A 12,526-nucleotide genomic window follows, 5' to 3' on the forward strand; every position below is an offset into this window, starting at 1 on the left:
CTGATTATTTATAGTAGTTTAGTTAAACTATTATTTATAAGGATATCATTAGAAAACTTTACCCTGTGGCTCGACAACACTGATAAAGTGATGAAAGCCAGTGCTACAAAAAATATCTTACTTCAATTTTAAACATTTTTTAAAACTAACTTCCTTTGTTTGTTTCTGTTTTCTTTATTGTTTTGTCCTTAAAGGTGGCCAGAACCTGGAGCCTTCACCTCTGACCACAGCACTAAATTCAGAGGAGAGCCAAGTATCAGAGCTGAGAATCTGTGAGATTATGTAGTAACTGTTCAGCTGAAAGCTTTTAGCTTACACAAAACCCTTAATACTGAGAGGGAAAAACAGGGAGGTCTTACCGTGTGTAGCTGTGAGCTTGTTGTTATCTGCACTTCACAGGCCTGTTGCATCGTGTCCCTCACTCAACACAACACGAGTCTGCGGCTGCTGCTGGGAGGGGAAGAAAAGGGGGTCGTTCAGGAGGATGCGTAAAACTCAGGCACACTGACACTTCAGCGGTGAATTTCAAATGAATGTCATCTGCGTGTCATCTGACGAAAAGAGCCAGAACCCTGCTCTGACGTAATGTGGGAGAAAAGTTTGGAAATCTGAATAAATCAATAAATAACTTTAAAATTGTATTTAATTCAGTTTGAAGAACTTTTGTTGGTTTGCTTAATTTGTCAGAGGGGAAAGTTGACAAAAAGACAAAAAAACCCAACAATAATCAACAATAATTAAGGATTTATATCTATACTTAAATAAATGGAGCCAAAAAATGCCATACCTGAAATCCCTCAGTCCCTTTCTGCGCTTCTTCTTTTAATGAGTTGAATTTGACGCGTAATTTGTAATTTCTCGCTCCGGGTTTGTGCGTCTCAGAAACGCGCGCGCGCCACCACCTAGGGACCTTCTGGAGGAGAGAAACTGCTGCGGGACGTTTTTCTTCGAGAATGAACGTGCCATAACTTTGCCTCTATGAGCGAGTCCCTCTGAGTTGCATCTCACATTTCAGCCTCCACATCACTGGCTTGTGCCGAGGAGCCGCAGAGAGCAAAGCCTCCACACTGAGGAGAGCCACGTGACTGAGACGTAGCAGCAGTGAACCTCATCTGAGGGTTCAGGGGGAGAAAGGAGGAGAAGGAGAAGAAAAAAAAGCTCTGCGGTCAAAACATCAGAGCCACCGCAGACTTTAGTCAGGTCCTGCGACCAAGATGCACCGCACTGTCAATGTAGCAAGTGCGGACACGCGCGTTTTCTCACCAATTGATCAACTTTATCCAGAGAATCCCACCCATCATGTATAGGTGTGTAATATTACCACCAACTAAGTCTTCACTGGCGTCATGGCGGTTTTAATTAAAGATTAATTATTAAAATCTGTTAGTTTTTTTCATTTCCGGTGTGAATCACGTAGCTTCCAACAAAAATGAATTGTTTAACCACGAAACACTGAGCAAAGGAGACAATAATGAACACTTAACACGACAGAGGGCAGCACAAAGTCAAGTTAAAGTTTAATAAGGGATTTTATTCTCTGCTGCTCGTTTGGATGGAACAAATGAATGTTAACAAAAAGGCACAAAGCATTAACTTGAAGTAACATAATACAGAGCCTAATGTGTACATGACACCAGTGAAACAGCACTGACAGATTCATGTATATATTATTCTTCTATATAAAAGACTAAGCAAGATACATATAGTGTCTGAAATAAACAGAAGCAAACATGGGCAAAATAATTCACATTGTGTGATTACTCTAAATGGGTGTGTTTACATTTCTTTACAATAAAACTTGTCAACATTGATCATGTTTTTCTTCAGGATGCGATCTTATGAACTGCTACTGTGATGGTGCCGTGACTCCTCACCAGAATGTTCCTACAAAACAAACAAAACAACAACACACTCAGATAATAATCACACCCAGAAATAAGAAGGGTTAGGCTAAAGCGTTGATATCCCTGGATGGCTCAACATCACATGTGTTATAATGTTTATGATGCAGTTTGACCTGGTTTTGTATGAAAATATGATCAATACTAAACACTCTTAAAATAAATTCCCAAAGCATGCATTATTACTGTTAATAACTGATGTTTCAATGATTATTTTTAGCCTCATCTTCATTAGTATCATCATGTACATCAGTAATAGAGTTACATTGTACCAAGTGTAAGTGTAATCTATTGTATATTGTTTGGATAACCAGAACAGAATCATGAGCTTGTTCATTCAGAAAGAACAGCCTGTCACTTTTTGTTTTGAAATCTGATATCTGACCTGATCATCAGGTTATTGATTTAGAGCTTGTCGACCCACCCTGTAATCCTACCTTCTTAGAAAGCACTGCAAAGCTGCAGGCTCGTCTACAGTATGTTTACAACCACTTTAAAGTCCAACAATAACAATGACTCCTTCTTTTTAACTATCAGAAGTTTTGGTGGGCGTGTCCAGTCAGTGATACCAAAACGCCAGAGGATACTTTGTCCAGAAGGTGGCACCATAACCCAGCAAATGAAACCATACACATCTGCCAAGACTTTGAGCACAGTGTGAGCTACAAATAATGATGCTGGATTTTGGATCTCTTTCAACTGTTTTCCTAGATTTATTGATCGCCCCAAGTGTTCATCAAAACCACCACAGCCAAACCTCTTAAATTCACAGAGATGGAGAGAAAGGAGAAGAAGCAAGCAAAGAAAAATGACAAAGCTTTTGTGTATGCTCACCCTGACTCAGACTCCAGGCACACAGTCGGAGTGTCTGTGGGGTCTTTGGTGAGAGCTGCAGCCTGTTTCGCCAAAACTGACACGACACCGCCGTGTTCATCAGACAGGGAGCCGCGGCCTGGTGATGTGAGACAGAAATGTGTCAGGATGCAGATTTTGTAAAAATATCAGCACAGACTGATCTATCGATACATCTATACATACAGAGCTATACATCTATCGATCATATTTGTCACAGTTACATCCAGGAGTCTGCACTCACTGCCACCACAAGAGTCCAGGATATCGCTGCACCCGCCCAAGAAATATTTCCCAAAATCCCTTTAGAGCCAAGATTTTTGGCCTTATGTAACGATTAAACAAAGATATAACATCCATTGTTGTGTTTTAGAGGTGGTACTTTCCATGTATTTCTCCACGAGTACTTTCCAGTCATAAGCATTGGCCAACTTTGTAAATATGATTAACCCTGGACTGATTATTTTCCAGGTTGATAGATAGATATAGATAAATAAATACTTAATTGTCAGACCAAGTCTGAAATTTCTTTTGCATCACAGCAGCTCCATATGCAACTTAAAAGTTAAGGATAGGATACAAAAAACATCCATTTGACATAACATTTAATAACATAGAAAACAGTGTTCAGGGCCCTTTAACGTACTTTTGTTCTGGGATTTAGCTGGATGTTTAATTTCAGGATAGACTGATGAACAAAAGTCTATCCTTATTAAAACCTGGGACCCTGTATCTCCGGTTTGATGGTAATAGTTCATACTGACTATATAAAGCTTGGTTTGGGTCAGACACAATGTTATTTGCAATTCTTAACATGTTTTTGTTATAGGCCGATTTATAAAGTTTCTCAAGTGATTGTCCTAAAATCTTTGAGCAGATTTTCAATTGGTTGACACAACAAGATGGGAAGCAATTCGCTCTAGAGCTTTACAAATTATTTGTTTCAATTAAAGCATTAGATTTTGCTTTTCTTAACAGTACTTATTTGCAATTAGTTGTCGTGAGTTATATTCAGATGTGTTTGTACTATACCCTCGTTTGTAATCTCTTTTACATAGAAGGTACTGCCTACTGTGAAAAAGAGAATATCAGACAGGTGAATACTGGTAATGAGAGGTCAGTGAAGAGATCGAAAATGTTCATCATAACTTCTAGAGTCCTGTAAAGTCTTAAAAATGTCTTGTTTTAATTGAAAGCAGTCCAGATGCCACAGATTTTTAGAATTATAGCAGGCTACAAATACCAAAATATATTAACATTTGAGAAGATGAATTCATTTAATTTCTTCTACATATGCTTGAAATTTTAGTTAGACAATTAAAGATTGTCAAATAGATGCCAGAACTTTCCTGTGGATCAACTCAAATAATTGACTCAGCCCTTCAGCTGACCTTTTTGAGAAGTCTAACAGTCTTTTAAGTGCTTAAGTAATTAAAATCACATAAAGAAGGTAACATTTAGTTATTTGATAATAGACTCATGGTGACTCGCAGTCGTTGGAAAGTTCCTCTTTAGAAATCTGAACTGACTGACACTCTGACTCCGCCCTCTGTTCAAAGGTTTATTGGATGCAATATGTTTTTTGAAAATGTTTTCTTTAAAAACATAAACACTGAGGTATAACAAGTCACAGCTAATAATTTTCTTACAGCCCAGGTTGTGTCCTTGATGATCCGTACAGAGCACACCGACGACAGCTGGGTTTTTCATCCTGCCAACAACAGAGGCAGAACCATCATTCGTATATAACGTCCCAATATTTAAAATACAAACTCAAACACTGTCTAATAATAACTTACGTATCATCAAGATGCTGTTCGAGGGTCGACTCCATCGTGAACACGCGTAAATATCTAAATAATTCAAGTTTTCTGTATGAAGTTTGTTGTTATGGTTGTATGCTTTCCCAAGGCTTCCGGGTGGAGTCAGGTGACCGTCACATGCATTATGGGTTGCTGTGAGGACCAAAACACACGAAGGGCGGTAAGATTATAAAGCATATAAGTCAGAACATACAGTAAGTGTCAAGGAGTTAAAGAGTATTTTATCATAGAAATATATAGATAGTCTATTATTGTGTATACGATGCCTTATTGTAATATATATATATTGTATATCTCCAGTGGATAATCATAGATACTAATGTGTATTTGCTATATGGGAGTGTTTATTAGCCTAGCTTAATTCATATTCAGGTGACACTATTTGATTTATAGACTTAATAAAGCGGCTTTATGTGTATATGATATTTATTTTTCATGGCTTCTTTATGTGGATAGGTCTTCATTTAATTTACTTCATTTAAGTCATTTCTAAATTGTATTAGTTATGAGATGAAACCCTGCCTGTCTATATATCATCTTCGTATGCCAACCCCAGCCCCAGTGAGAAATGGTTTTAGATATTATCAGTTGCATAAATATAAAATTAGATTACTTAGGTTATTTTTTCCCCTGAATATACTGTATAATCTTTATTAATAATCCAGTTCCCACTTTGTTATCAAGCATTTCATAGGCAGGCACAATCAGATGACTCACAATAAGCTTAGGTTGCACACAACAGCCCCATGTGCTGCTCCTCTGTCATAAAAAAGATATTGGAGGTACATGATTTTTAAACATCTGAAATATTTCTGACATTGTTCAACATGATAAACACTAAACATAAAATAGAGTATTAATATTATGACTATAAAGCAGAAATTCTTGTCTCTCAGCTTTTGGATGATTGATTCTGCCAATGTATTTTCTTCTGAATTTAGCTGGAGGCCAGTGCCTGGGCTCACCTCCCTGCATGATTTCTGCTGCCTGTCCCAGGACAGAGAGGCATCACTGCTCCTGCTGACTGGGCAGAAATGGGTGGATGTAATTATGTGGCCGCTGCATTGGAGGAATCCATCACCTGCAGGGCAGCTGGGTAATGTCCTGCTGACTAACCCATGGGGTACGCTCCCTCTCTACTCTAATTCTCACATCTTATCCGTTCGTCTTTCTCACTCATAACTCTCTTCTCTCAGCTTAAATCAAAGTCCGGACACTTCTGCTGACAGCCGGCTGCCCATCACTGTCTCTGCACGCACGTAGGCAAACACATGTACCAGTACAAGTTTATGCAAGCAGAATCATTTACACGTGACGCCTTCTTCCTGTGTCACACTCACACATGCACATCTTGAATGAAGGCAGGTGTGCATAAACACTGGATCTCATTATTTGCTACATGCGGCCAATATCTGATACAGATCCTATACATCACACCCCTTACAGTACTTTATGTGAAACTGTAACCTGAAGTTGATTGGAGCTGTCACAGTACAGTGCACCACGGCACACACAGAATATCACGTAATAATATAGGCAATAACGCTTTCCAGTCCCTAGAAACTTCCCATAAAGCCCAGTCAGTGAGACCTGTTGTTATTTCAGTAATCTCATTACGTTGCTTTGATGCTGATTTGTCTTGTCCTGTCTGCTTCTGACTGACAAATAACATCCGGATTTCACGTCACCTGTGCCCTTTTTCTCCCTCAGAGCTGTCGGGTACATTTTAGTTCAGATAAAGGTCATGTTTTTTAGGCACCTTTTCATACTTTTTGTGTTAACTTAAACCACTTAAATCAAATCTGCCTACTCCTCCAGCAGATGTATGGCCAAACCCTAAAGCTCTACAGGTAGAAGGCACCACTGTGAGCCCCCATCAGCCGTCCTCTGGGTGAGTAAGATGACGAGGCTCATGAGGAGAGAGGCAGGGAGGGCGTGGGGAGATCTCAGACATGGGGAGGGAAAGAGGGAGGGAGGGAGTGTTGGGTGGGGGTCTGACAAGGATAAAGAGAGGGAGAGAGTGTGGCTCCTCTCTCTGAGGAGTTCTGGATCCCTTCATGACTGACTGAAGAGCTGAACGAGGTGCCGGAAAGACCGTTAGCAGCTGTTGATCGGCATTTCAAGCTGTTGAGAGTGAAGTTGTCCTGTTGCTGTGATGAGCTTCAGGGCGGTGCTGCTGTCCTTCCTGCTGCTGTCTCTGAGCTGGTCCAGAGGAGCCGTCATCACAGGGGTGAGTGACACTCTTCAAGTCTTTCTGTTATTTTATCAGTTTAGTATGTTAGAATGAGCTTAAAGAGGAGTTTGTAATTATTCTAAATAACTAATTACTCTCTGTGTTCTTTCTTCTTTAAAGTGTATCCCCCTGATGGGATGTTACACTTATTACATGCATCTAACAGTTATTATCATTATTGCTTAATTTGTTATTGTTATTACACAACTAATCATTTAATATGTAATCACAACTTCCTAGATGGCGCATTCGAGTACCTTATGTCTCTCACAAACGGTGTAAAACCCCAAACTATTGAATTTACAACAACATAAAACAGAGTAAAGGAAAAAAATCATCACATTTGTGATTTCTTTTAATAAATGAATCGACTTATTGTTTGAGGACTAATACTGTCTATACATCGGGATAAGTGCTGTAATTTTACTTAAATCTCTTGATATATTTTCTTTGTAACATTAATATCTCCTAAGTTTTGGTTCTTGGTAAGTTATCCTTAAACTAAATATATAAATATAAGCAAACCGATAAACTTTTCTGGATCATTTTCACCTAAATTGAATTAGCCATGACTGACAGGAGACCACATCCTCCTCTGCTCTAAGTCCACTGGAAAAACAAGAGGAAATTATCTCAGCGATTGATATTCACTTGTAAATGGATTAGAGAGATGACAGGCGATGGATGAGATGTCTTTCCCTGTACGAACTCTGCCTCTTTCAATTTCTCCACTATCCTTCTCTTTATCTCTCCATCAGGCCTGCGAGAGAGACCTGCAGTGTGGCTTCGGTCTCTGCTGTGCCGTCAGTCTGTGGCTGCGGGGTCTGAGGATGTGCGTCCCGAGAGGTGTGGAAGGGGATGAATGCCACCCCTTTAGTCACAAGGTGGGGAGAAGTGTGGTGTCACGAATCTGCTACACACACACGCACGCACGCACACACACATACAGTCTTGCCCACACTGTCTTGTTCTCTGCGTAAATTGAAATCCAGATTAGATCAAGCACTGGCAGGTTGGCTGAAGCTTTTGAAAAGCTGCTGATAACTGCAGAGTCGATCGATCTCCTCCACTCTGAGGCGGCCAATCACAGCCATACATCACTTTGATCATCAGGCGATAGCAACAATTAGTTCTGCTAACACCACACCCGCCTCTCAATCCAGACTTTTAAGACCCCACTTGTCATCTGAGGAAGGATTTAAACTGTCAGATTATCTCCCCCCTCCCTTCCTCCTTTTCATTCTTTCAGGTGCCCTATGCAGGAAAGAGGCAACACCACACCTGCCCCTGTCTGCCCGACTTGGTGTGCACCAGGTACACTGAGAGCAAGTACAGATGTACAGACGACTTCAAGAACATGGACTTTTAACAAACGCAGAGATGAAGCGGAGGACGGCAGAAACAGCATTTCAGAGGGAAGACTTGAACAGGCTCATGTGTAACATTCACTGACTGTATTCTCCATTTGTGTACACTCTACACTAAAACACGTAGTTTTGATTCCCTCACATCATGGAGAGTGTAACCTTAACAAGAGCCACATCAGACTCTTTACACTGAATAAAAACAAGGGAGCTGTTTGTGACCAATTACATATTTGCTGTTCTGGTTATCAATGTGCACTTTATGTTAATTTATCAAGAGAAATGTATAAATATCATTGTCAATAAAAGTATATTAACAACATTGTCCTCGGATCTGTGGTCTGTGCCGCCTTACTGTGGGTTTAAGTAGTTGGACTTCAAGTGGCTGCAACAAAGGAAGCTTCTAGCATATAAATATCAAACTGCTAATAGGCTGATACTGTCACACTTTGAATGCAGGACACAGAATGTAATGGAAATAATAAACCTTGTACACTAGTTTTAATTGTCTACAATAAATGATTGCATGAAATTATTTTCATTGATCCTGCAAAGGTTTTTATCGTTCAATAGTTTAATATTTGCAGCCTGTTTGTTGCATAAAATGGCAGGACTCTGAATCTGCACCTACACCTGTGTGAGTACAACAATCCCGTCAGATCTCGTAGCTGAATGCTTCCATAAGTACGTCTGAGCTGGCTGGTTTGAGAAAAGAAACCACGCCCCTTCACTTCTTTGACATTTTACAGCTGAATGCGCTGAATGGTTGAAAGACAATCTCTCCATCGAATATTCCAGTCACACCTTTAAGACTCGCACACAGCCTAAAGTAGGGAGAGTACTTCTTTCTCCAGTTATATGCTGGACATTTGTGCACTCTGCTGATCTTTATTCACCTTTTGTGTATAGGGCTGCTTGGTGAAGGGAAAGACAGCTAGGTAAGCCCTGCAGGAGAAAGAATTGTGGGATGAGGTTAGGCATCCATACAACCCAATGGACTACTAAGTTCTACCAGAGAGGGTTTAAACTTAGTTCTTCTTATTGTTTGTCCTGTGTAGCCTCTGCTCCCGGGAGACTTAAAATTTGAATAAAGTTCATGTTATCCTGTACCTGTGTTTTTGTCATCTTATGCCCTATATATATTCTTCTTCTATAGTGTGATCTTCATCGCCCTTCTCAGTGCTTCAGGATCAACTTTGACGTTTGACCTCCTCTGGGTCCCTTTGGTCTACTGCTCCAGCTAGGCCTACTGTGAGCTTTACTGAGACTTACACTCCATCCCCAGGATTTTATTCAGTTTGTTTGTGATGTTGGGATGGAGCCGATCCCAGCTGTCATTGGGCGAGAGGCGAGTCTACCCTGGACTGATCGCCAGTCAATCGCAGGGCTGACACATAGAGACAATTCACATTAATATTAAGGGTAATTAAGAGTCACCAATTAACCTAGCATGTCTTTGGACTGTGGGAGGAAGCCGGAGTACATGGAGAGAACCCACACATGCAGGGGGGAGAACATGCAAACTCCACACAGAAAGGCCCACTTTGTCCGAACCAGGGTTCCAACTAGGAACCTTCTAGCTGTGAGGCGACAGCGCTTACCACTGCGCACAGCACTGGATATATTGTTATAGATTAATTTACCTAACCCTATATAAACAAAAGTGGTAAACAGCTGCAAGATTTTAGTACAAAGAGACACCATTCTTCTGGAGGGAACTACCAGAGATTCAGCCCACAGCAGTCCTCCACCTTCAAACAGAGCGACCAGCCTCTCCATCCAAGTACACCACTTACAGCATGAAGGATTTCTGGCCAGTGACACAGTTGAGGTTACCAAAACCCCTGGAGACAACAAAATGTATGGTCTATCGAGACTTCAAACATGCTCTGTTGAACTGTAACTGTCAGCTGTCTTGTGTGTCCAGGTGGGGAGCATCTCCATGGCCAAACAGGTGTTTGGAGTAAGACAGACAGAGGCCTCTTTCATGGCTAACATGCAGGTTGAGCAGACCATTGCCTCTGACAAAGCCATGCCTGTATGTGACTTTAAATTTACGTATGGCATTTGTTTTATTTTGCTCTCTTAGCAACAGTGAGCAGAGCTGTGAGGTTGTCTTTGGAGGGACTGACAGCAGCCACTGCACGGGACAGATCACCTGGATCACTCTGTCCTGTGAAAGCTACTGGCAGATCAAAATGGACAGGTACAATGAAAACACAAAGAAATACTAAACACAAGCACAAATTATAAAAAAAAGGTTGTATGAGGCTCCGTTTGACAGTATTTCCATCAATGCTGACATCAACAGCATGAATGCCCGGGTTGGAGCCTCAACCGACCAGCACAGAGAGGTGAGTCATACCGTCACACCGAAGCATCTGAAGTGAATTTTCCCCATCTACTGAACCCAGAGTAAACAGACACTTGATGCTCTGACGTCAAAACTCTCTAATAAAAATAATTAAGCAGCACTTGGTTTCTTGCTTTAGCTGGAAACCTTTAAAATATCAATAAATACAACTTCTGCTGCTGCACTGTAGTCAGCTCTCTGTGTGTGTGATGATCCTCTCTCAGGCTACAGTAAACTGGCCAAACAACCAGAGACAGATGCCACTTTCACTCACAACAGACACACTTTCACTGTCCATGCATCTGCCATGTCTTTCAGGTCATTTGTTCCCATTACAAGACAAATTTTTTAACACGAGAACGAAGCTTTAAGTAAAGTAAATCTATTTATTTTGTCTCTACAGCTGCAACACTGTCGTCATTGATCTGGGCCAGTCTGTGTAATCACACAAGACACCTGATGGATAACCTATAAGTGTTTATTTCCCCATGGAGGCTTGTGTGATAGAAAATTGAAAGCCAAAAAAGTGGTGCAAAAAGGAGTAATGATATGTAGGAACAAAGAGCCGCCTTTGCATTACACAGCACATTATAGCACTGTAGCACTATAGCAATCTGTTTTGTGAATGTGCCTCTATATCAGTACAGCTATAAGTCTTTAGAACCGTCCTTAGATCTTCTCTGAAATGTCACAGGAAGAAGGAATCTGTCTGATCTGTTTCATTCATTTGCTCTTAAGAGAAACGTGACCTTCTACAGACAGTGGAGAAAGAACCGACACCAGTTCTTTGTGTAAGGAAGAAGAAAAAGGACGAGAATAGATTATCGACCAGCTCAGAAAAGCGGAGACCCTGGATTCCTCTGAGGTTTGTAATCGAGAAGAAACTGATAAGGAAAAACATTGATATAAGAAAAGATAACCTGGCGACATGATCTGAAAACTCGTCCGCTCTCTCAACCTGTGAACAAGATCACAGTGGGGATTAATGGCTGTGTTTATTTCATTTTATTCCATTATATTTCATTTGTCATTTTACTAACAACACAAGCTATACAATGCACTTCAATAATGTTGGTGGGCAAACAAAGGGCAAAGAATAGTTCAAATCAAAGCAGATACAAAAAGGCTGAATCCTACACTTCCCATAATGCACAAAAGAGATCTTTTTGTTAGATCCTCCGCTCCATGTCTGGTAAAAACTCCACACAGGCTGAACAGTAGTAATAATAAACTAAAAGCAGACACTAACTGAACTAACGGATAGCTAGCGTGGAGTACTCCACCATCCCATCATGCTCTGCTCTCCAGCTGGAGTCAGGGGCTCCAGATTGTGTTTTCTGCATCCTCAGGTTTGCATACAACTCTGCTGGTTTCTCGTGAGCCCTGAAGTCCACCGTGGTGTAGACGATGCCACACGTGTCCTGTGGGAGACAAACAGGAGACGGTGTTGTAGAGGAAGTTTTCAAGAATAAACAATCTGCTTTTAAACACAAGTGACGATGAATCACGGAGGCTTCATGTTCCCTGTTTTCGCACTTACCGGGGCCTCTTGTTTCAGTGACTCACACTGAGCGTCTCCATATTTGTCTGCAAAGAAAACAAAATTACTTTGGGTTTATTTTAAAAAGAGTCAGTGATGCACACAAATCTTTTTAATCATCAAAACAGGAAAGTTGCTTACCCGACTGTTTATGCTTTGCCTTGACTCTGCAGAAAACTACACCGACGACTGAAGTGATGAGAATCATCACAGTTATGGACACAATGACAGCCAGAGGCAGGCCGAAACTCCAGGAGACCCTGAGAGGAGAAAGATACACTGCACTTAGACAGCACTGTTCGGCCAGCAAGCAGTGGAAAATGAGTTATCTGCATGGTGGAAACCTGGGACTGTCGCTGTGATCCTGTGCCAGAGCCGGCCCAGTGGATTCTGGGAGTGTTGTTGTGGAGGTGTTGAGGGCTTTGATGGTGGTTGTCGGTGAAGGATGAGACTGGCTTCG

The 12,526-nt window shown here is 41.0% G+C and overlaps 2 protein-coding genes and 1 pseudogene across 2 annotated transcripts; 2 read left to right on the forward strand and 1 right to left on the reverse strand.

Moving 5' to 3' along the window:
* Positions 1-1,510: 1,510 nt before the first annotated feature.
* On the reverse strand, positions 1,511-4,677 carry lamtor5 (late endosomal/lysosomal adaptor, MAPK and MTOR activator 5). The gene is made up of 4 exons (XM_069660690.1): positions 4,553-4,677; positions 4,403-4,464; positions 2,736-2,853; positions 1,511-1,884 (listed from the first exon to the last, which is right to left on the reverse strand). The coding sequence occupies exons 1-4, from the start codon at positions 4,585-4,587 to the stop codon at positions 1,824-1,826; spliced, it is 276 nt and encodes a 91-aa protein (XP_069516791.1). The 5' UTR covers positions 4,588-4,677; the 3' UTR covers positions 1,511-1,823.
* A 2,033-nt stretch (positions 4,678-6,710) lies between these two features.
* prok1 (prokineticin 1) lies at positions 6,711-8,442 on the forward strand. Its single transcript, XM_069660794.1, has 3 exons — positions 6,711-6,806; positions 7,568-7,693; positions 8,059-8,442. Exons 1-3 carry the CDS (start codon positions 6,732-6,734, stop codon positions 8,176-8,178), a joined length of 321 nt encoding a protein of 106 aa, XP_069516895.1. The 5' UTR covers positions 6,711-6,731; the 3' UTR covers positions 8,179-8,442.
* LOC138589363 (pepsin A-like) lies at positions 8,322-10,969 on the forward strand (annotated as a pseudogene).
* Positions 10,970-12,526: the final 1,557 nt, after the last annotated feature.

The sequence above is a fragment of the Semicossyphus pulcher genome, unplaced genomic scaffold, assembly GCF_022749685.1.
Source record: "Semicossyphus pulcher isolate SPU_LCO1_2020_fin unplaced genomic scaffold, fSemPul1.0.p SCAF_13, whole genome shotgun sequence".
Classification (NCBI taxonomy): domain Eukaryota; kingdom Metazoa; phylum Chordata; class Actinopteri; order Labriformes; family Labridae; genus Semicossyphus; species Semicossyphus pulcher.